This window comes from Macrotis lagotis, chromosome 7, assembly GCF_037893015.1.
Source record: "Macrotis lagotis isolate mMagLag1 chromosome 7, bilby.v1.9.chrom.fasta, whole genome shotgun sequence".
NCBI lineage: Eukaryota > Metazoa > Chordata > Mammalia > Peramelemorphia > Peramelidae > Macrotis > Macrotis lagotis.
The window spans coordinates 192,887,189-192,910,646 of record NC_133664.1 but is presented as its reverse complement, the minus strand read 5'-3'; the positions used below and the strand labels follow the sequence as shown (position 1 = coordinate 192,910,646).

Genomic DNA, 23,458 nt, shown 5'->3' with positions numbered 1-23,458 from the left:
ATTTGGCAGTATAAGAATCTCTTAAAAATGAACTTCTAGAGTTATAGCTACAAATGCTTCCTGTAAGGAGAAAAAGAGAGAAATGTTGATGAAACTGTTATGGAGGCATATAAACATTTGCCAACCACCTTAGATATTTAAAAATGCATATATGGAAGATGAAAGCAAGAACAAGTAACAAAGAATGGTTATAAATATGCAGCAAATTATTACAAGAATAGTATAATAGTGCAAAAATCTCATAATAATTTTACTAGTAAAGGATAGCAAAAAGGGAATGTCTATAGTCATATTGAAGAATTGAATAGGATCAAAAAATAAGGTAATTGCTTGAGGTGAATAGAATTATAATGATAGCAAGAGGAGTTCATAAACTCAAGGAGAAAATTATCTTTGACCTGAAAAAAAAGAAAAGAAAAATGACCACTACAGTTAATGCTTGACAAGTAGAGAGATAGGAAAAAAAACATCCAAGTCAACTAGGCAAGATGAATTAACATGTTAGCTAATGAAAATAACTGCTAGGTATAGATTGTCTGTGATCTTTGAAAGATCATTGAGAATAGTAGTCGTACTGCAAGGTTAGGGAAGGGGAAAATGTCATTAATTATTTCAAAATTGAGCAGAAAATATAATCTGTCAAAAAGAATGGTGAGCTGGACTTCATTTTCCAAGAAAATTCTAGACTGAATAATTAAAGAGTTGGTCAATGAATATTTGGAAAATGAAACAATTAAAAAAACAACATGCCCTCACTCCAGGTTCCCTTTGATCCTCACCCATCTCAGGAATTTCAGAATCCTTTTATGTGTTGTCTTTCCACAGCAGATTGGAAATAACTTGAGGGCAAGGACTCTCTTTTTTCATTTATTCTCCTAGTGTTTAAAAAGGTCTTTGCACATAGTAGGCATTTATTAAATATTAATCAAATTGAATTGATTATGTCTGAAATAAATTACATTGGGTTACATTATAAACTTCCATTGTCACTTATTTTACTGTTAACTCTAATTATCTCTTTGCAAAGTGGAGCATGTGGTTGTTTTTCCCCCGAAAGTATTTCTGTAATGTTTTATTTGTTTATTGATCTGAGAATATCTAGTAATCTCTCTGACAATAGGAAATAATCTATAACTGCTTTAGGATGATGAGTTCTATATTTTCTTTATATTGTATGGGAATTTCTTTGGATACAAAGATTATTATTCCAAAAGTCTATGTTAAAATAGATATTATATAGATATTGATTATTCTAAATGTCTTATTTCCCATTTTGCTTTGATTATATCTAATAATAGTGAGTTTCTTTATATAACTTCAGGTTTCTTCTTGATAGTTTTGTTTGGTGTGCCTTGCCCAAAGAAGACAAAGGTATTTGTCTTCTCATTCAGTGATTTGATTTCATTTCTGAATTTAAGTGAAAACCTTTAGTTTCATTTCTTCCATGACATGAATTAAGAATTTTAAATATATCAAGCACCTATCTTATATTAGCTCAGTGATGGTCTGTGCCCATCAGGCTTTAGATGATATGAATCATAACATGAATGATGCCAATGAGTAGCCATAGCTCCATGAATGAAACTATTAACATTTGAACTAATAGTTATGGATCTTAAGTGTATGTGCTACTTTCTATCTTTTTAAAGAAAACCAAGTTTCAGAAGCTTCCATGAAGTAGCCATTCTATCATTTATTATGTTAATGGCATACAAAATTTCTATTTCATGGTTGATATATATTGTGTTTTTATTCAGGTAGACTTCATTTAACAATGTAGATGACACTACAGTTTCACATCTCTCTTCTTTGGGGGCCTTCCCTTTTCTAAATACTTCTGCTTCTCAATTTGTGTCTGTGTGTGTGTGTGTGTGTGTGTGTGTGTGTGTGTGTGTGTGTTTGCAAAGCAATGGGGTTAAATGGCTTGCCCAAGACCACACAGATAAGTAATTATTAAGTGTCTGAGGTCGGATTTGAACTCAGCTACTCCTGACTCCAGGGCCAGTGCCCTATCCACTGTACCACCTAGCTGCCCCTCAAGTTTTTAAAATATAGATTTTTTTTTAATGTTGAATTTTTAATTTTGTTTTCTGCATTTCAGTGGATTGAGCAGTGGACCTGGAGTCAGGAAAACTCAGGTTTAAATGCAGCCACTGTCAGTCTCAGTTTCTTTAACTGCAAAATAGGAATAATAATAACCCCTGCCTCCCAAGTTGTTGTAGGTTCATACTGAGATATTTCATTGTTGTAAAGCAGATAATAGGCACTTAATAAATGCATGTTTCCTTCCCTTCCTTTCCATGTTACCTTTTGACTTTTAATTGTTAATTAAGGATTCAAGAATTTCTCATAGTTTTATTTTCCAGATTCCATTTCACATGCTTATTTTCCAGTGCCTTTAATTAGATATTATGGTATTCATGTTTTACTATATATATTGACTAAGTAATAATGTAATCTTCCTATGATTTTTTTGCAGGTCTTCAGTGGTTTTCTCATTACACTTCTGCAATGACAGGTATTTTACCCTTAAAACAAAGGCTATAATTGGAAGGTGGGGGAAGCAATATAAAAATTATTCCAATAACTAGGAAATTTTGTATCCAATTTTGTTATGATATAATACTATTACATTATAAAAATATTCATCTTTTCAGTTATTTTCCATATTATTTCGATTCACTTACTTTAGGGGACAGTATCATCTACCCTAATATTTCTAGTTGAGGGGGTTTTAGTATTTCTGACCTTTTGCAATGTACCCTTACATCCTTGCCTTCTTGGGGTATCAAAGCACAAAGAAGAAGCAATGTCTCTATCTGTGTGAAGATGATACAGTTTCAAACAGGATCAAACTACAACCATATGCCACCCTATTTTTTAAGTTCATAGGAGTAGTTATGTCATACTCGTCTATGCATTAGTATTATCAGAGCCCATCTGGCCAAAATTTAGGGATTCCTGTGAGGACTTCAAAGCTCAAGCAGTCCCAGGATACACAGAACTCCTATTATACATTGTCTTTGTTCTCATACTCTTACTTTGCCATTTTTCCTCCTGACCCGTCACAATATGCATGCTTTGAGGAGGTTGTTGTTTTTAATCATTATTATTGTTGCTTGTGCATTCAAATCTGTCATTTGTTGATGATTACTAAGTTTTTAATTATTATTTTTAAAATTCTAAATAAGTATGCAAGTAGGTTGAGTTGTATAATAATTACCATTATTAAAGCTAAGATAATAATGGAAAGCATACAGTTTATTTCCTTAAAAAAAATCACCTAATAAGGGGCGGCTAGGTGGTGCAGTGGATAAAACACCGGCCCGGGAGTCAGGAGTACCTGGGTTCAAATCCGATCTCAGACACTTAATAATTACCTAGCTGTGTGGCCTTGGGCAAGCCACCTAACCCCATTGCCTTGCAAAAACCTAAAAAATAAAGATCACCTAATAAGCTAGGGGACTAATTAACAAAACCAAAGTTTATAGTTTCAAAACTATTGAATATTATTCTTTATTTTTATTAAGTACATTACATTTTAATCCGATAAAATGAAATAAAATGATTTTTCAAAGTAACATCTTAGCCTTGCCCACATTTTCCCTGCATCTCTCTTACAACTTCCTTCAACTTTCACAAATGTCTCACAGAAATTCCTTCACACACAGCCCATTGCATTCTTTATAAAGAGTACAGCCAAATGAACAAAACTGACTATTTTGTGCAATAGTGCTATGTGACAAGCTATATGAACAAGTATTCTCACTGTCACATCTCAATATGAGGAATGAGTCTATTTATGCTACTCTTGCTAAAGAAAGTACATTGTCAAATAATCAGGCAGCAAAGATTTCCATGTACCACTGAGCTACCCAGAAGCATTAGCCTTTGAAGTGAGAGCTATACATATTTTTTAAAAAGTCACAAGGAAGAGAAAAAGAAGATGGAGTCAGGTATATAGTTCTATATTCCTCTGCTACTTGAAATTTTTTGTAAAACCTATCCATTCACTGAAATTCAAGGAATGAGGGAAAAATTGTTTCATAAAAATCAATCTACTAAAGATATAGTGTACTCTCTATAGATACATACATACATACATAATACATAAATAAATACATATAGGTATAAATAAATACATATAGGTATAAATAAATACATAGATTGTAGATAAATACATAAGTACATAGATATTCTCTATCTCACTGTCTCTGTAACTCTGGCTCTATCCTTGTGTCTCTATATTTCTTCCTTTTTATGTCTATATTTCTGTCTCTTTGTCAGTCCCTGTCTCTTTGTCTCTGTTTTTGTAATTCTGTTTCTTTGTCTCTCTTTTCTGTCTGTCTCTGTATTCTGTCTCTATTTCTCTGTCCCTCTGTCTATCTCATTTATTCTCTTCTCCCCCCCTCAAAAAATAAACTTATCAAGTAGTAACTTTTAATTTACCTTAAGGAAAATTTCCTTCTTGAAGGTCAAAGAATCCAGAGGAAATTCTGTTACAGTTCTGATAATAATATGGAGGAACTGGTTATTGCAATGTAAATAAAGGAAGCCTTGGAAAAAAGTGATCACTCCTTTCTAGAGTTTCTGGTGAAAGAGAGGAAAACCAGAGACAGTCTGATATGTATTTTAGATTTTAGATAAGCAGGTTCCAAAAGTTCAGAGGAAAAGTTAGGAGGCGTTCCACTGACTAAAATTCTATTGGATGACATCCAAGAAAGGATAGGAAATTCTCAAGAAATTCTAAAGACATCTCTAATGTGGACTGTTTATTTAAAATATTATATTCACAGTGGTGTGAAGAATGATTTGAAGAAGCGAGAAACTGGATGGAGGCAGAGAAATTATAATTAGGATTTTATTTCCATAGTTCAAGTGAACTAGGTAAGAGGTAAGGTCCTAGACTGAGTTGAGTGAAGTGGAGATAAAGTAGAAGGAAGCAGATGTTAGAAATACAGCAAAAGGAAATTCTATAGGATTTGATACGTGATTAGATGTAGGGATCATGTGGAGAGCCAATTAGAAGATTAAAATTTTACTGTGATAAAAATGGTGCTATCCAAAAGAAATGGGAAGTCATGGAAAGAGGCAGGTTTTGGATGGAAGATAATGAATTTTATTTTGATATATTGTATTTGGAGTTTTGGTGGAATATCCATGTTTAGATGCTTAGTAAACAACTAGAAATGTAAAAATGGAACTTAAGGGAAAATCAGTAAAGGCAATATAGATTTTGGAGGGGATATATAGTTCCAGAAGTCATTGTTGTTTCAATCATGTCTAACTTCATGACATCATTTGGAGTTTTCTTCGGAAAGACATTTTAATAGTATCTCCAGTTCATTTTACAGATTAGGAAACTGAGGCAAACAGGGATCAATAACTTGCCTACGGTCGCATAGCAAGTAAGTGTCTGAGGTTGGATTAAAATTCATAGGAATCAGTCTTCCTTACTCCAAGTCCAATGAATTCCATCTACTGCCTCTTAGGGTCACAGAGGTGGTATTTGAAGCATTTGAAATGTATGAGACTCAGGAAAGATATTATACAAAAAAGAAGAGAAGTAAAGATAGAACTTTGAGGAAAAAGCTACATTTAGTGGGAAAGACAAAGGTAAGGAAATAGAAAGAAGATTAAAAAAAAGGAAAAGTCAGGAATACAGATGTATAATTGGTAGAGAATAATATCAGAATCCAAAGGAAAAGAAAGTACCCAGGGGGTGGCTAGGTGGCATAGTGGATAAAGCACCATCCTTGGAGTCAGGAGTACCTGGGTTCAAATCCGGTCTCAGACATTTAATAATTACCTAGCTGTGTGGCCTTGGGCAAGCCACTTAACTCCATTTGCCTAGAAAAAATCTAAAAAAAAAAAGTACTCAGGAAAAAAGGATGATCAACAGTGTCAAATGTGAAAGATATGGGAAGAAGGGTGAGGTCTATGGATCTGGCCATTAGGAAGTCACTGGCAAACTTTATAGAGAACAGATTTAGTAGAATGGTGCCAACAGAAATCAGAATATCCCTAAATCTGGACAAAGAACTTGATTGATTCTGTAACTTTTTATTCACAGATCAGAATGAGGAAAAATGTCTCTCCTTCGCCATCATTATATAAATTCCATATTAATCACTTATTTCTTTTATCATGAAGCATAACAAGAAACTTGGGTATCTATCCTCTTACTCATCACTTTCTAAGTAGGTGGAAAAACACTTAAGAAAAATTCTCTGCCAGAAGGATCCTCTAAGACTGCCATTTTTACACAAATTAGTAATTTTCTCAAACCAGATGTAAGTATAAACATTGGAGTGGAATATCCAAAGGGAAAAGAATCCAGGCTCAGGACATCATCTTCCTTCAGGTGAGTGACATATCATGAACTAAAAATAAAATACTAGAATGAAAAATAGGCAATTTAGTATGAAGAAAGAAACCCTGATCTGAAGTGTGTGAAATAAGGCAAGTTGTTCAATTCCTTCTTTCAATTTCGCCATTTTAAAGAAGAAAAAACTGACATAATTATCCCTGAACTACTTGGCAACTGATAGCATAATAGATAGAGCACTGGGCCGAGACGCACAAAAACCTGAATTAAAATCTGATCTCAGATATTTACTAGTTGGGTGTCACTGGCCAAGTCACTTAAATTCTATTTGCCTCAGTTTATTCAATTACAAAAATGAAGATAATAATAACACCTGCTTCCCAGAATTGTTGTGAGAATAAAATGCGATAATTATGAAGCATATAACACAGTGCTTAGCATAATAAATGCTATAAATGTTAATTAGTAGTAGTAGCATAGTAATAGTGTAGTGTAGTATAGTATTATTTAGGGATAAAATGAAGTCGAATATGAAAGTTTCTTTCGAAGGAAAGCTTAAAAATTTAATAAAGTGCCAAAATAGTCTATTTATTTTATTATTGATTTTAAAAATATAAAGTCTGTGCTGATGTCTCTAAGCTCTACCAAATAAAACTCTCTGAACCTAACTCACATGCTTTTAAACAAAAAATTTCAAAATAATTACTTCATTAAAAATATTAACATTTTATATGAAGCTAATATACATTTCATATATGTATATACATATATATAACAGTCATAGTAATTCAGTAATAAAATTAGATTTTAAATAGATGTATGTCACAAATAAATATAGAATATAAACATAATTTAGCTAAATCAGAAGAAATTTCCTTTATGGGTTTTTTAAATATTTTATTTTTTCCAGTACATGCATAAAATTACTAAAACTTTATGTTCTAAATTTTCTCCCTCCCTCTTCCCCCACTTTGAGAAGGAAAACAATTTTATATTACCTTTCTGTTTTGAAAGTTTTCTTGCATGCTGTTCCCCAATAGAATTATTCTCATTAAATTTCTGATAAAGTTGAGCATGATGAAAGCTTTTGAACTTCTCAGCTTTGGTGTAAATGACAAGATCTGACAGTTCCAGGGCTATTTTTACCTTTCTGGTCTATAAATAGAATATAATTATTTCTACAATGTTTCATAGGTTCTTTGAAAGGAAAACTTTTTTTCAAATTGAGGAATTACACTTGCAATCCTGTGGTCTTAATTCATTGTTGTCAAAATTATCATATAGAAAATCATTTTAATCCACTCAATGTAGTTCTTTTCCAAGTTTAAAACAAATATTTAATGTTAATATGAAAATAGTACAGTTATACTTTAGATAATACATCAAAATAGATATAATAAATGTTACCCAAAATTGCAAAATCTTTCCATTTTCCCCTCAATGAATTCTGTTCCTCCTATCAGGCAGATGACTTTCCTCTTCGTTTATCCTGTGGATCTATGACAGTTTGTGTGTACTAGAGCAGAAGCCAGCATGATACTAAAGTAATAAGGGAGGTGAATTTGCAATCAGAAGACCTGTGACTTCCTTTATGCCTGGTCATTAGGGCATCTCTATTATTATATACCATTGGAGAGAACTGGAACTTTTTTCTCTTTCAAAATAAAGAAAAAAAATGTAGTACTTCTTCCTGGACATTGAACATGTTGGTCTGTCCAAGGTTTTTTCCTTTATCTGTGGCAAAAAGGTCTTGAATTCAAGACCTGGATTTGAATCTTGCTTCTGACAATTAGCAGTAATGCTATCATTAACTCAGTCACCTAATCTCTTGAAACCAGTTTCTTCTCTCAGATGAGGAAAATTGAACCTGCACAAGGTTCTTGCAAGGAAAGCACTTTGTAAACATTAATGCTAGCTAAATAAGAGCTCATTTGTTGTTACTTTGAAAAAATCAATTCTATCACATACATATAACACAATTTGTTCAGTCATTCCAGAATTGATGGGCATCTCTTCAATTTCCAGCTCTTTGCTACAAGATACATTCATATTCCACAGGATAAAAGAAGAGGAAATTCATCTGCCTGATAGTAGGAACAGAACTCATTGGGGAAAATTGGAAAGATTTAGTAATATTGGGTAATATTTTTAATATCTATTTTGATTTATTATATGAAGTATAATTGTGCTATTTTCATATTAGCATTAATTACTTTCAATTCCTTTTGTTCCTATGTCTTCTGATTGGGGTAAATGAGCATTTGGTTATTTTCTTTTTATTTTTCTACAGGTCAGATCTGTGCCACGTGGGTTAAGGGGCACAAAGATTACAGGGCCTGGGTATGGATATGATTTTGACCTTCATTTTATCAACATTCGAGTTCTCAGTGTTTGATTTCCTGCCTCACCATCCTCATCATCCTCATCAATAATTATTTATTAAGAACCCACTCTGTTCCAGACACTGGGCTAAGCACTGGAGATACAAAGCCAATCCTTTCCTCAACAAACTCACAGTCTAATGGTAGAGTGAAAATAACAATGTGCAGGATAAGCAGGAGACAATCAACTGAGAGAACATACCAGAATAAAGAGAAACTACGAAAGATAAGATTTTACCTGGGTTTTTAATTGGGAATCCACAAGGCAGAGAGGAAAGGAAATTCTTGAAGGACAACTAATGACACTAATGCATTGTTGGTGGAGTTGTGAAATGATTCAACCTTTCTGGAGAGTTTAGAATTATTTACAAAGGGCAGTTAAACTATGCATACCCTTTAATCCAGAAGTACCACTGAGTTTGTATCCTGAAGAGATCATGAAAAATTAGGAAAAGCCGGGATGTACAAAAATATTCATAGCAGCTCTTTTTAGTGGCAAAGAAATGGAAATTAAAGAGACACCCATCAAATAGGGAATTGTTGAATAAACTGTGGTATATGCATGTGATAGAAAGCTGTTGTTCTATAAGTAATCATGAGGTACAAGATTTCAGAAAAAGCTAGAAAGGCTTGCATGAATTGATGCTAAGCGAAATGAGCAGAATCAGAAGAACATTTAAACAAACTAACATAACAGCAACATGGGAGTGATGTTCAACCTTGAAATACTCGCTCATTCCATCAGTGCACCAATTGAAACAATTTTGGGCTGTCTGCAAAAGAGAGTGCCATCTGTATCCAGATAAGGAGCTATGGAGTCTGAACCTTCGTTCAAGGACTATTCCCTTTAATTTAGAAAAAAACAGATATCTTATTGTCTGATCTTGTTACCTCTTAGACTTCTCATCTCTTCTTTAAAGATATGATTCTCTCATCACACCCAATTTGAATCAAGGTACAACATGGAAACAAAGTAAAGGCTGATAGATTGCTTTCTGTGGGGGGTTGGGGGGGAGGGAAGTAAGATGGGGGGGGGGAATTGTAAAACTCAAATAATATCTTTAATAAAAATAAATTTAAAAACAAACAAACAAAAAACAAACTAACAACAACATGGGGTGATGATCAACTATGATAGACTAGTTCATTTCAGCAGTACAATGTTCAAATACAATTTTAAAAGCCTTCTGATGGAAAATATTTCACAGAAGGAACTGTGGAGTTTAAATTAAGACCCAGGCTTACCACCTTCAATTTTTAAAAGCTGTCTTATGTATTATATCATTTTTTCTCTCTAATGTTTTGTTTCTTCTGTGTGGATTTAATTCTCTCACAACATGATCAATATGGATCTATGTTTAGCATGGTTATAAATGTAAAGCCTATATATATCAGAGTGCTTTCTGTCAGGGGAAGGGGAGAAGGAGAAAAAATACAAAACTCAAAGCCTTGCAAAAATGATTGGTTTCAAATGATCATTGTGTGTAGTTGGAAAAACAAATAAAAAATAGAAAAAATAGAAAGACAGTGGAAATGCCCAGTGTCAGGGGAGTGGAGAGGCTTATCTAAGGAACAGCAAGAGAGGATAGTGTCACTCAATCCCAGACTATATGGGGGAGAGGAAATGAAAAAGTATAAGAAAACTAGAGGGGGAGCCTCAATTATGAAAGCTTTTCAATGCCAAATACTTTATTTTGGAAGTGATAGGTACACTCAATTTTACTGAGGTGGGAGAGGGGTCAAACTTGCACTTTAAGAAAATAATTTTAATGACTGTATGGGGGATGGGCTTGAGTGGGGATAAATTTGTGGCAGGAAGACCAACTAGTAACCTATTATAATAGAATGAGCTGAGAAAATTAAAGTCTGAATCAAGATGGTGACAGAATCAAAGGATAGAAGGTATATATTCAAGAATATCTCAAAATGTTATCAATAGTCCTTGGCCACAAAATGGATATGGAGAGATAGGAGGAGGGATGAGTGAAAGTGAGGAATTGAGAATGATACCCCAAGGTGCTGATGCTGGAAGAAAAGAAGGATGACCAGTTACATGCAAGCTTGGTGGGGGCGGGGCAGAAAGAATTTAGGATGAAAGATAAGTTCTGTTCTGGAAATGTTGAGTTTAAGATATATATTCAACAGACAGTTGGAGGTGTGAAATTAGAGGATAGAAAACAAGTTAGAGTTAGATAAATAGATTTGAGCATCATCATTATAGAAATAATAATTTTGTTAAATAAGAATGCTGAGTAAAATGATAAAGAAGAAGAAAAGAGGTCCCAGAACAGAGCCTTGTAGGATACCTAGGATAAGTAGACATGATCTGGATAACAGTCCAGCAAAGGAGACCAAAAAGGAGAAATTGGATAGGGAAGAGTATATTCTAGCACATTTGGGAGGACATTATTATTATTATTACAGTGCCTAAAATAAAACTCAGAATGAGTAAGAAAAGTCAGAGAAAAGTCATGACTATGAAAAGTTACCTTGGAGTTGAGGACATCATCTCAGCAGAGGATAACCAAAAAAATAAAAATACTACATGTGAAGGTACTGGGGAGAATATGAATTTATATCCAGCCCAAAAAAGACTTCTTGAAAGAGATTGAAATGGATTTTAAAAATTAAGTAGAAAAAAGTGGGAAAGGAAATGCAAGTAAAATTCATCATTTTGCAAAAAGAAGCACAAAAATTGACTGAAGAAAATAAATCCTTTAAAAATACAATTGTGCAATTGCAAAAAGAAAATAATTCCTTCAAAAATACAACTGAGCAAATGGAAAAAGAATAGCTCCTTTAACAATAAAATTGACCAAATGGGAAAGGAAATGCATAAGACTGAAGAAAATAATTACTTGTAGAATAGATTGGAAAAATTAGAGGCCAATGATTCTATGTGACATCAAGAATAAGTCAAGAAAAATAAAAAAATAATGGAAAAAATAGGAGAAAATGTAAAATACCTCATTGGAAAAACAACTGACCCAGAAAACAGATAATTTAAGAATTCTTGGACTACTTGAAAGCTATGATAAAAAAAAAAAAGCCTAAATAACATCTTTCAAGGAATGATCAAGTAAAACTCCCTGTTAAATAGTCTTTGAAAAAACCCACCAATCACCTCCTGAAAGGGATCTCAAAAATGGAAACACCAAGGAATATTGAAGGCAAATTTCAGGTCTATAACAGATCAAGTTGAAAATCATGCAGAAAGTTCGAAAGAAGCAATTCAAATATGAAGGAGCCTCAGTCATGTTTGTGCAGGACTTGGTAGCATCAATACTAAAGGATCGAAGGGCCTGGAAAATAATATTCCAGAGGACAAAGGAGCTGGGATTACAAGGAATAATCGACTACCCAGCAAAACTGAGCATAATTTTTCCCGGTGGGGGGGAGACTATTTAACAAAACAGGTGACTCAAATTTTCCTGATGTTTCTCAGAGCTGAACAGAAAATTTGATCTTCAATCAGGAAATACATGAAAAGGTTAATAAGGGAAAAGAAAAAGAATGCTATTCATGAAGATGAAATCAGTTACATGTAACTCTTGAGCACTATATCTCTATTAGAGGAAGTATAGTGAGAAGTTCTAGATGTAAGTTGATTTTGATGGGATGATCTTTGTTTTAAATTAAGACAATGGGCAGCTAGGTGGCACAGTGGATAGAGCACTGGTCCTAGATTCAGGAGGATCTGAGTTCAAATTCAGTCTCAGAAACATAATAATTATGTAGCTATGTTACCTTGGACAAACCCCATTGCCTTGCAAAAATGTAAAGAAAAAATTATACATTAAAAAAAGGGATTATACTGGGATAAGAGGAAGGGGGAGACAGAGTGGAGTAAATTACGTCACATGAAGAGGTGGAAAGGAGGAAGAAATAACACATAAACTCAGTTGAATTTATAAATTTATCTTACCCTTCAAGCATTATGAAGAGAAAGGAGAAGTGAAGAAGGGATTGATTAAAAGGAGGGAAGAAAGAAGGGAAAAGAGGAAAGAAAAGGAAAGGGAGGCTGATAAAAAGGTGGCAGATTGAGGGAGGTAGTACCCAGAAACAAAACACTAGTGAAGAGGGATAAGGTGAAAGGAGAAATAAAAGTACAAATGGAGATAGGATGGAGGATAATAGAGAGTAATTGTAATTGTGAATGGTAATGAGGTGAACTCTTCCCATATAACAGAAGGGGATAGCAAAGACAAGAAAAAAGTAAAATCTTATGAAAAACTGTTTAAAAGAAACACATTTGAAGAAGATCATATAGAGTAAAGGCAAAAGAAGGCAAAAAGAAAAAAAAAGGCAAAATCACCAGAAATGAAAAAAAAAGACAGGGGAGCAATCCTTATCTCAGACAAAGTAATTGCAAAAATAAAGCTCATTTGAAGGGATAAGGAAAGAAACTTCACCTTCCTAAAAGGAACTACAAACAATGAAGTAATTTCTTTAGTAAACATTTATCCACCAAGTGGTATACCATCCAAATTCTCAAAAATAAATGAGTTACAAGAATAAACAACAATACAGGTGGGAGTCCTCAACCTTGCTGTCTCAAAATTAGATAAATCTAACCTCAAAATAAATAAGAAGGAAGTCAGGGAAGCAAATAGAAGTTTAGAAAAGTTAGATATGATAGATCTCTGGAGAAAATTGAATGGGGCTAAAATATAATGTCCCATTTTTCTACGTGATATATGGCACCCACACAAAAAATTGGTCATGTTTTGAGGCATAAAAACCTCACAATCTAATGTATAAAAGGCACAAAAATTAAATGCATCCTTTTTAGATTATAAAGTAATAAAAGTTATGCATAATAAATGGCCATAGAAAGAAATATTAAAAATTAATAACCTAATTTAAAGAATGTATGGATCAAACAATAAATGATAGAAATAATAATTTGTCTAAGACAATGACAATAATGACACAAACATATCAAAACTTGTGAGATGGGGCAGCTAGGTGGCACAGTGGATAAAGCACCGGCCCTGGAGTCAGGAGTACCTGGGTTCAAATCTGGTTTCAGATGCTTAATAATTACCTAGCTGTGTGGCCTTGGGCAAGCCACTTAACCCCATTGCCTAGCAAAAAAAACCTAAAAAAACCCAAACTTGTGGGATATAACTAAAGCATTTAGTAGGGGAAATTTAATATCTCTAAATACATGAAAAAAATAGAGGAAGAGGAGGTCAATGAATTAGGCGTGTAACCAAAATGATAGAAAAAAATTAAAAATCTCAATTAAATACCAAATTAGAAATTTTGAAAATTAAAGGATAAAGTAATAAAATTGAAAGCAAGAAAACTATTGAACTAATAAATAAAACTTAAGAACTGGATTTATGGAAAAAAACAATAAAATAGATACATGTTTGATTATTTGACTTAAAAAAAAAAAAGAAAGAAGAGGGGGCAGCTAGGTGGTGCAGTAGATAGAACACCGACCCTGAAGTCAGGAGTACCTGAGTTCAAATCCAGCCTCAGGAACTTAATAATTACCTAGCTGTATGGCCTTGGCCAAGCCACTTAACCCCATTGCCTTGCAAAAAAAAGAAGAAGAAGAAGAAGAAAATCAAATTACCAATAGCAAAAACAAAAAGAGTGAATTCACCATCAGTGAGGAGGAAATCAAAGTAATAATTTGGAGCTATTTTGCCCAACTGTATGCCAATAAATTTGACAATCTAAGTGAAATGGATCAATATTTACAAAAATAGGGGAGGCTAGGTGGTGTAGTGGATAAAGCACCGGCCTTGAAGTCAGGAGTATGTGAGTTAAAATGGTCTCAGGCACTTAATAATTACCTAGCTGTGTTGCCTTGGGCAAGCCACTTAACCCCATTGCCTAGCAAAAACCTAAAAAAAATAAAAAAATATTTACAAAAATAGAAAATTGCCCAAAATAACATAAGTGAAAATTAAATACTTAAAATAATTCCATTTCAGTAAAAAAGAAATTGAACAAGCCTTCAATGAGTCCCTAAGAAAAAATATTTCCAGATCCAGATTCACAAGTGAATTCCACCTAACATTTAAAGAAGAATTAATTCCACTTTTATATAAACTATTTGAAAAAATAGATGAACAAAGAGTTCTAACAAATTTCTTCTATGACACCAATATAGTGCTGATACCTAAACCAGAAAGAGCCAAAACAGACAAAAAAAATTTCCCTAATGAATATTGATGCAAAATTTAAATATAATTTTAGCAAAGCTATTACAAATTATTGCTAAGATAATACACTATAATCAGGTAGGATTTATACCAAGTATGCAGGGTTGGTTCGATATTAGGAAACCTATAAGTATAATTGACAATGTCAATCACAAAACTAACAGAAATCATATGATTATTTTAATAGATGCTGAAAAATCTTTTGGTGGCACAGTGGATAGAGTACTGGCCCTGGAGTCAGGAGTACCTGAGTTCAAATATGGCATCAGACACTTAATAATTACCTAGTTGTGTGGCCTTGGCCAAGCCACTTAACTCCATTTGCCTTGCAAAACCAAGAGAGAGGGAGAGAGAGAGAGAGAGAGAGAGAGAGAGAGAGAGAGAGAGAGAGAGAGAATACAGCACCCATTCCTATTAAAAACACTAGAGAAATAGGAATAAATGGAGTTTTCCTCAAAACAGGAAGCAATATCTATCTAAAACTTATCAGCAAACAGTATATGTAATGGAAATAAACTAGAAGCATTACCAATAAGATCAAGGGTGAAAAAAAGATGTCTGCCATCACTACTATTATTCAATATTGTATTAGAAATGTTCATTTTAACAATAAGAGAAGAAAAAGAAATTGAAGGAACTAGAAGAGACAAAGAAAAAGAAAATTCTTACTCTTTGTAGATGATATGGTACACTAAGAGAATACCGGAAAGTCAACTAAAAACGATTTGAGACAATTGATAACGAGCAAAGTTGCAGAATATAAAATAAACCCACATAAACCCATCAGCACTTCTATATATTACCAGCAAAGCACAGCAGAAAGAGATAGAAAGAGAAATTTCATTTATAGTAACTATAGATAACATAAAAATACTTGGAAGTCTACCTGCCAAAATAAATTTAGAAACTATATGAAAAACAATTACAAAACACTTTTCTCACAAATAAAATCAAATCTCTTTAATTGGACAAATGTCAATTGCTTATGGGTAGATCAAGTTAATACAACAAAAATGACAATTCTACTTAAATTACAATCAGTTCCAAAAAATCAAACTACCAAAAAATTATTTTACTGAACTAGAAAAAATAGTAGCAAAATTCATAAGGAATAATAAGTGATCAAGAATATCAAGGGATTAATGTAAAAATGCAAAAGAAGGTGACATAGCTGTACCAGATTTAAAATTATATTATAAAGTCTCCATCATCAAACTATTTAGTACTAAGAAAAAGAATGGTGAATTGGATTGGTTTAAAAAGAAAAGGAGTAATGACTAATAATTAGGATGAGTGACTTTAACAAAAACTGCTGGGAAAACTTGGAAAATAGTAAGGCAGAAGCTAGGTATAGACCAACATCTCATATCCTATGCCAAGAAAAGGTGGAAATGAGTATAGGATTTAGACATAAAAGGTAATACAATAAGCCTATTAGAATAGGACTAATTTTTTCTGTCAACTCAATGGAAAGGGGAGGAGTTTATGAACAAAGAAGAGATAGAGAACATTATAAAATGCAAAATGGATAATTTTCATTACATTAAATTTATTTATTTATTTTTAAAGATTTTATTTATTTTATTTTACAATTTTTCCCCTAATCTTACTTCCCCCCCCCCCCCCAACAGAAGGCAATTTGTCAGTCTTTACATTATTTCCATGGGATATATTGATCCAAATTGAATGTGATGAGAGTGAAATCATATCCTTAAGAAAGATACTAAAGTATAAGAGATAACAAGATCAGACAATAAGATATCAGTTTTTTCCCCTAAATTAAAGGTAATAGTCTTTGGTCTTTGTTCAAACTCCACAGTTCTTTCTCTGGATACAGATGGTATTCTCCATCACAGGCAACTCTGAATTGTCCCTTATTGTTTCACTGGGGGCGGCTAGGTGGCATAGTGGATAAAGCACCAGCCTTGGAGTCAGTAGTACCTGGGTTCAAATCTGGTCTCAGACACTTAATAATTACCTAGCTGTGTGGCCTTGGGCAAGCCACTTAACCCCATTTGCCTTGCAAAAACTAAAAAAAAAAATGTCATTTCCTTACTGTTTCACTGATGGAATGAGCAAGTTCATCCAAGTTGATCATCACACCCATGTTGCCTTTAGGGTGTACAATGTTCTGGTTCTGCTCACCTCACTCAGCATAAGTTCATGCAAATCCATCCAGGCTTCCCTGAATTCCCATCCTTCCTGGTTTCTAATAGAACAATAGTGTTCCATGACATACATATACCACAGTTTGCTAAACCATTTCCCAATTGAAGGACATTTACTTGATTTCCAATTCTTTGCCACCACAAACAGGGCTGCTATAAATATTTTTGTACAAGTGATGTTTTAACCTTTTTCATCATCTCTTCAGGGTACAGGCCCAGTATCATTACATTAAATTTAAAAGATTTTGCACAAATGAAATCAATGCAACCAAGATTAAATGGGTTGCAGGATGTTGTGAAATAATTTTTACAGCTAGTGTTTCTGATAAGGGAGTCATTTTTTATAATATATCTGAGATTTGAGAACTCAGTCAAATTTATAGGAAAACAAGTCATTTCCCGATTGATAAATGGTCAAAAGATATGAACACGCAGTTCTCATATGAAGAAAAGCTATCTATAGTCATAAGAAAAATGCTCTAAAACATTATTGATTAGATAGATATATGCAAATTAAAATGTGGTACTAACTCACACCCATCAGATTTGTCAATATGACAAAAGAGGAAAATGATCAATGTTGGAGGGAATGTGAGAAAACTGGAACATTAAGGCATTGTTGGTGGAGTTATGAATAGATCCAATCTTTCTGGAAAGCAATTTGGAATTAGGCCCAAAGAAAATAAAACTTTGCAAACACTAGGTCTGTATCCCAAAGAGATCACAAGAAAGGGTAAAAAAAATCACATGTACATGCACAAAAATGTTATAGCAGCTCTTTTTGTAACAGAAAATAATTGAAAATTGAGGGAATGCCATCAAATGGGAATGACTCAATGGACTGTGGTATATTAATGGGATGGAGTATTATTGTTCTACAAGAAATCATGAGGGGCAAGATTTCAGAAAGGCCTTGAAAGACTAGCAAGAACTGATGCTGAGTAAAGTGAGCAGAACTAGAACAGTGTATACATTAACAGCAACATTGTGTGATGATCAACTTTGATGGACTTGCTCATCTCAGTACAATAATCAAAGACAGTTCTAAAGTATTTGTGATGGAAACTACCATCCACATTCAGAGAAGGAACTATGGGGTCTGGATGCAGACCAAAGTTTACTATTTTCAATTTTTTAAATTTATTTTATATTTTATGTGATTTTCTCCTTTTTTGTTTGATTTTTCTTTCATATAGTATGGAAATATGTTTTAATGTAGTTATACATGTATTACCTGCATTAGATTCCTCTGACAGGAAGAGCGGGGAAGGAAGGGAGGGAGAAAAATGTGAAACTCAAAGTCTTACAAAAATTACTATTGAAAAATATCTTTGTATGTAGTTGGAAAAAATTAATGAATTAATTAAAGAAAAGATCACACAGCTATTAGGTTTCAGAGGTGTGCTTGAATGAAGGTCTTTTGGGCTCCAAAATCAATAATTATCTATCTACTAGAGCTTGGACATTTTTCAATGAATTTTTGTTTTAGGGAAAAGCTAGAGTACATTACATGAAGTACACAAATTCAACTTAGAACTCTTTCTCCAATTTCAGCTATCAATTAATTCAAAATAAAACTTCAACATTGCACTATGATAGTTTAAAAATGTTTTTCTTCAAAATTGTAATAACTGACATTTATGAAATTAGAAAGCATTTTACTTATTTTAATCCTCATGAGGTCTTCCATTTCACAGATGTGAAAACTGAGGAAGAGATTAAATAAACTATCCAGAGTCACAAAACTAGCTGGAGTATTTAAACTGATATCTCCTCAGGAACTCACTTTCTATCCAGTTGCCTCTAAAGTCTCTTTGTCTTTGAAACCAATACAGAACTGGAAGAGAATAAGAAAAAAATCCTCTTCTGTGTTCTGGTAATTATTTTTTTTAAGTTTCTTACCTTTTTTTTCCGAGAATAACTAACGAAATGCTTTATTAAAGATGTTTTTTCATCCACATCTTTTTCTTTGTTGTATTTAATAAAACTTGTATTACTATGATCTTTCGAATCCTCATCATCATCTTCAAATTCTTCCTCTTCTTCTTCACATTCTACTATCTGACCATGTTTGTTACTGCCCATTCTTTCAATAGTCTCCTCTATTGTTCCAATTTTCTTGTTTTTTACCAGTATTTTGAATTTCAATGCCTATGGATATAAGTTGGATTTTTACTGATTTCTTTTTTTTACTGATTCTTTAGAAACATATTAATTGAAAAGCATTCTGACAATAATTAATGACAAACATTTGTAATATGTAGACATATATAATGATGATCAGTATAGCTACCAGTTTAAATATTATACTTTAGCTTATGTAGCAAATTCCATTTTTCTTGCTGAATTTAGCAGTTAGGCCATCATTGGGAATTTTTAAAAGAATATTTTCATGGGGCAGCTAGGTGGAACAGTGGATAGAACCTCAGCCATGGAGTCAAGAGAACCTGAGTTCAAATCTGACCTCAGACACTTAAGAATTGCCTGTGTGACCTTGGGCAAGTCACTTAACCCCATTGCCTTAAAAAAAGAATAGTTTCAGGAGGAGTGGTAGTGCTAGAATGCTAGGATTGATAAGTCACTTGGTGGTGAGAACATGGGGGAATAATACTATTCTTTTAAAAGTTCATAAAAGGGAGGAAAATTAAGTTAATAGCCTAAATAACAGAGTCACAGAAAAAAAATTTTTAGAAGTCGCAGTACCTGGTTATTTGTTCATCCTTCTTTCCCTTTTCCATCAATGACATTATTATACTAAGCTCCCAGGCTCAAAACTTCAGTCAATGTTTTTTTCTTTCTCTTCCCTATCACTCATTTATCCAGTCATTTGACAAATCCTATTGTTTCTCCCTCCTAAATGGTTCTCAGATCAACTATACGCCCCCTAATACAGGTCCTTAATATATCTTATTTATACTATTAAAATAGCCTCTGAATTAGTCTACATTCTTTTTGTCTCTTCAAAAATCTAATGTCACATTCTTGGTACTGTTACTAGATTAATCTTCTAAAGCAGAGCTTTAATGATTCATTTGTTCATTTATTGATGCTTGTCAGTCCCTTATTCAATAATCTACAATAATTTCTCATTGCCTACTACAAGAAATTAGAATTCCTCAACTTGGTAATGAAAACTCTATATGTATTAATCCCAATCAATTTTCTATCTTTATTTCCCATTACTTAAGTATATGTACCCTATTCTCTAATGAATTTGAATTCTCATATATATATCTCATGCCTTCTGACCTTTGTAGAAACACTTATATGGTACCTCTACTTCATCTAAAATGCCTTACAAATGTCCATCTATCAAAATTCTAAATGCTTTTTATTGCCTTGACCTAAAACTCCAGTATGAAAAATTTTCCTTGATATGAAAATTATCTGAGAGTTTCCTGCAAGGAAGCCAAGACACAAATGATCTCAGAGGACTACATATTTACCTCCTTTCTTTTGTTTTTATTATATTCAATACTTTATTATACTTTTATAAATTTTTCATTTAAGAAGCATTTGTTCATTACATTTTGTATAATGAATAAATGCAAAAAGCATTATGTTATGAAGTTAGGTACCACAGCTAGACACTGATGATATGGGGGGGGGGGGGGGAGAATCAGTCCTTGCTCTCAAAGAGCTTACATTTTCCTGGAAGATAGAAAAAGATCAATACATAAATAAAATATAATTTGAGGAATGAAAAAGTAACAAAAACTAGGGGGACAAGAAAAGTCTTTTCATAGGAGACAATACCTAAACTGAGTTTTGCTTTTCAGGTCCTTAAAAACATGAAAAGGAATTGAGATGGTGAATGGAATATTAAGTTTGAGAAAAAAAAGGAAGTAAGACACTTTGGGGAGGAATAGAATGCCTCAAGGGAATTACTGTAATATAAACTTAGAAGAGTGTCTAAATGACTTTTGAATGGGTTTAAATGTTAAGTTGAAGAATTTTATTATGTCACAAAGAACTATGAAGATTCTTGGGAAGAAAAGTATAAGATCTGTGCTGCATTTTGGTACTTTATCTTTTGAGGCAGGGACTATAACTTATTTATCTTTGTATCCCTTAAAGGACCCTGTTATGGTTTTCAATAGGGCAAATGTCAGAAAAAAATGTTTGTTGAATAGAATGAAATTAAATTAATAATTATCCACATAATCAAAATAACAAAGTGGAAATATCTTGAAACAAACTATTTAGATTTGTGAAAATATTTGCCCAGTGTAGATATAATTAGCACGAAAGGAAGTTTATATAAGGATGGGGAATAGACAGGAAAAAATGAGATGTGAAATTTAACCAATAAATTACTAGATATCTAGAAGGCAAAATGAATTTTGTGTGTTTGAGGATTCTTTATAATTATTTTTAAAAAGGAGTGCATACTTGGAATATCCTCTGTAATATTGACCTCAAATTTTTGTTCTGGTGAACATTATTAATTAATGAAAATGTTTAACTTATCGCTGTATAGCACCTATAGTTACAAAGTAATTTAACACAATATGCTCACAATTTATCTTCTTAAGTCTGTAATTTAAGTAGCAAAAGTATCAATATCCTTATTTTACAAATGAGGTAATAATAGGTAAAAATAATTCATTTATTAATCAACGAGCATTCATTCATCCCTCACTGAGTGCCAAGAATTGTACTTGGTCCTGCAGATAAAAAGTCAAATATTAAGCAAGTCCTCTCCTCTCAAAGTTAAATGATTTGGTTCTGATCACACAACTTAAAAATGTGAACCCAAATTGAGGACCTGTTTCCTTTATATTACACTGAAATGATTTTGAATTTAGGTATATAGTCACATGTTATAAATATTTCTTTAATATCTTAACTGAAGAGTTATTATCAATAATTTACCCAGCACACTCAGTAGAACAGTTGAAATATAAAAATTCTAAAATAGTAATTCAAGTCATCACAACAACTTAACTAAATAACCTAACTTACTAGAATCCTAAACATTTCACTTTGGGCAACTACATGAAAGAAGGATTAGAGAGGGGAGAGAATGGAGGCATTCTTATGTTTACAAAGCTCTATTAACCTATGCTTCATTTACCTCTGGTGAAGGTAATTCACTTGGAAAATTTTCAAGCACATCAGAAAGAAGTGTATCCCCAAGAATATTTTGCAAGTTACTTGCCATTATTTCTTGTTGTTGAGGGGAGCAATGATTTTCTAGAGAGAGCACCACTGGATAGTCAGATGCCTAAAAAGTGATTATGATTAATATTAGTCATAAGAAAGACAAAATTTTATTGTGCTTTGATTTTTTCATATTTTTTTTAAATTTGGGACAAGGGAAAAACAAATATTCTTGTGGGTATAATCAAACAAAAAAGTGGAGAGGAGGAGAGAGTTAAAACAATTTAGATAAGGAGAAAACAATTGTGGCATTTACTTTTTTAACAAAAACTTCTAAAATAATGGGCAGATGGAAACAAGTGATTAAAAAATTTATGTACAGATGAAGGCATTCCCCCATAGCATCAAATTGGGAAAATCAAGAGGTCTGCTTAAAGTAAAAGTGATATTCTCAAAGGAGATTGTTAATTCGATAAACATCTATTAAATATTTAGCATATGCAATTCATAGATACACAAAGACAAATTGATACAAAGCTCCCAGGAGTATACAATCTACTGGTAGGTGATAGCAAGTTCACAGGTAAATAAATACAGTATCATTTTTCTAAAGAGAAGCACTAAAATAATCAGGAGCTTGGCACCTGAGTTGCTGTTTGTACTTCATTCTCGAAAAAGGACCATGATATCAGGAAGGTGATGCTATGACATACAAGTGAATTGGATTTAAGTGAGGAAATGCTATGCAAAGTTACCAGCCTCACTTTCTCCTCTGGAGCCATCTGGGTCCAGGGGGCCAGAAATAGATCAAGATGATTGGAGATGACCCCTTGCACCTGGGCTGAACCTTCAAGCATGCCAGTTTCTGAGAGGTAAAGATGAAGAGTATATGGGAACCATCTGTCCAAAGGGATAAAGAAGAGGAATAGACAGTAAGGGTTTGGGAACAAATTACATTCTGGTGGAACAGAGGACTGACCAAAGAGTCCAATCCCTGAAAGTATAGGCAGAGTGCTGTTGATGCCACTCCTCAAAAAAATAAAAATAAAAAGAAGCTGTGGAGAGTAGCTTCTAGCAGAACTGTGATGACAGGCAAAGGAAATGTCTGATAGAAACTGGAGCATGACTAATCTTTCTGTAATTACAGTATTCTAGCAACATGTTTTAAGAGCACCCTCTTCATGGTGTAAGGGGAGAAAGTCTCAGACCCTCTCCCCATCCAAGGTCAATATGTGGTCTCATGAAAATTAACTTCAATCCTTTGCTTTAATTTTTCACTTTAAGTGTAGTAAATTA

General features: G+C 33.1%; 1 protein-coding gene across 6 annotated transcripts in view; it reads right to left on the bottom strand.

Moving 5' to 3' along the window:
• PLCZ1 (phospholipase C zeta 1) overlaps positions 1 to 23,458 on the bottom strand; it is a 121,592-nt gene that overhangs the window by 57,984 nt on the left and 40,150 nt on the right. For 5 of the 6 annotated variants that reach the window (XR_012470162.1, XM_074194350.1, XM_074194349.1 and 2 more), the window contains exons 7-9: positions 22,137 to 22,286; positions 18,962 to 19,210; positions 7,327 to 7,483 (exon numbers count right to left, since the gene is read on the bottom strand). Coding sequence is in view for 5 of the 6 variants with exons in the window: in XM_074194350.1 (XP_074050451.1) it covers positions 7,327 to 7,483; positions 18,962 to 19,210; positions 22,137 to 22,286 (556 nt within the window). In the remaining variant the exon portion in view is untranslated. The remainder of the gene's footprint in view (positions 1 to 7,326; positions 7,484 to 18,961; positions 19,211 to 22,136; positions 22,287 to 23,458) is intronic. The other variant, XM_074194351.1, reaches the window with a different exon arrangement.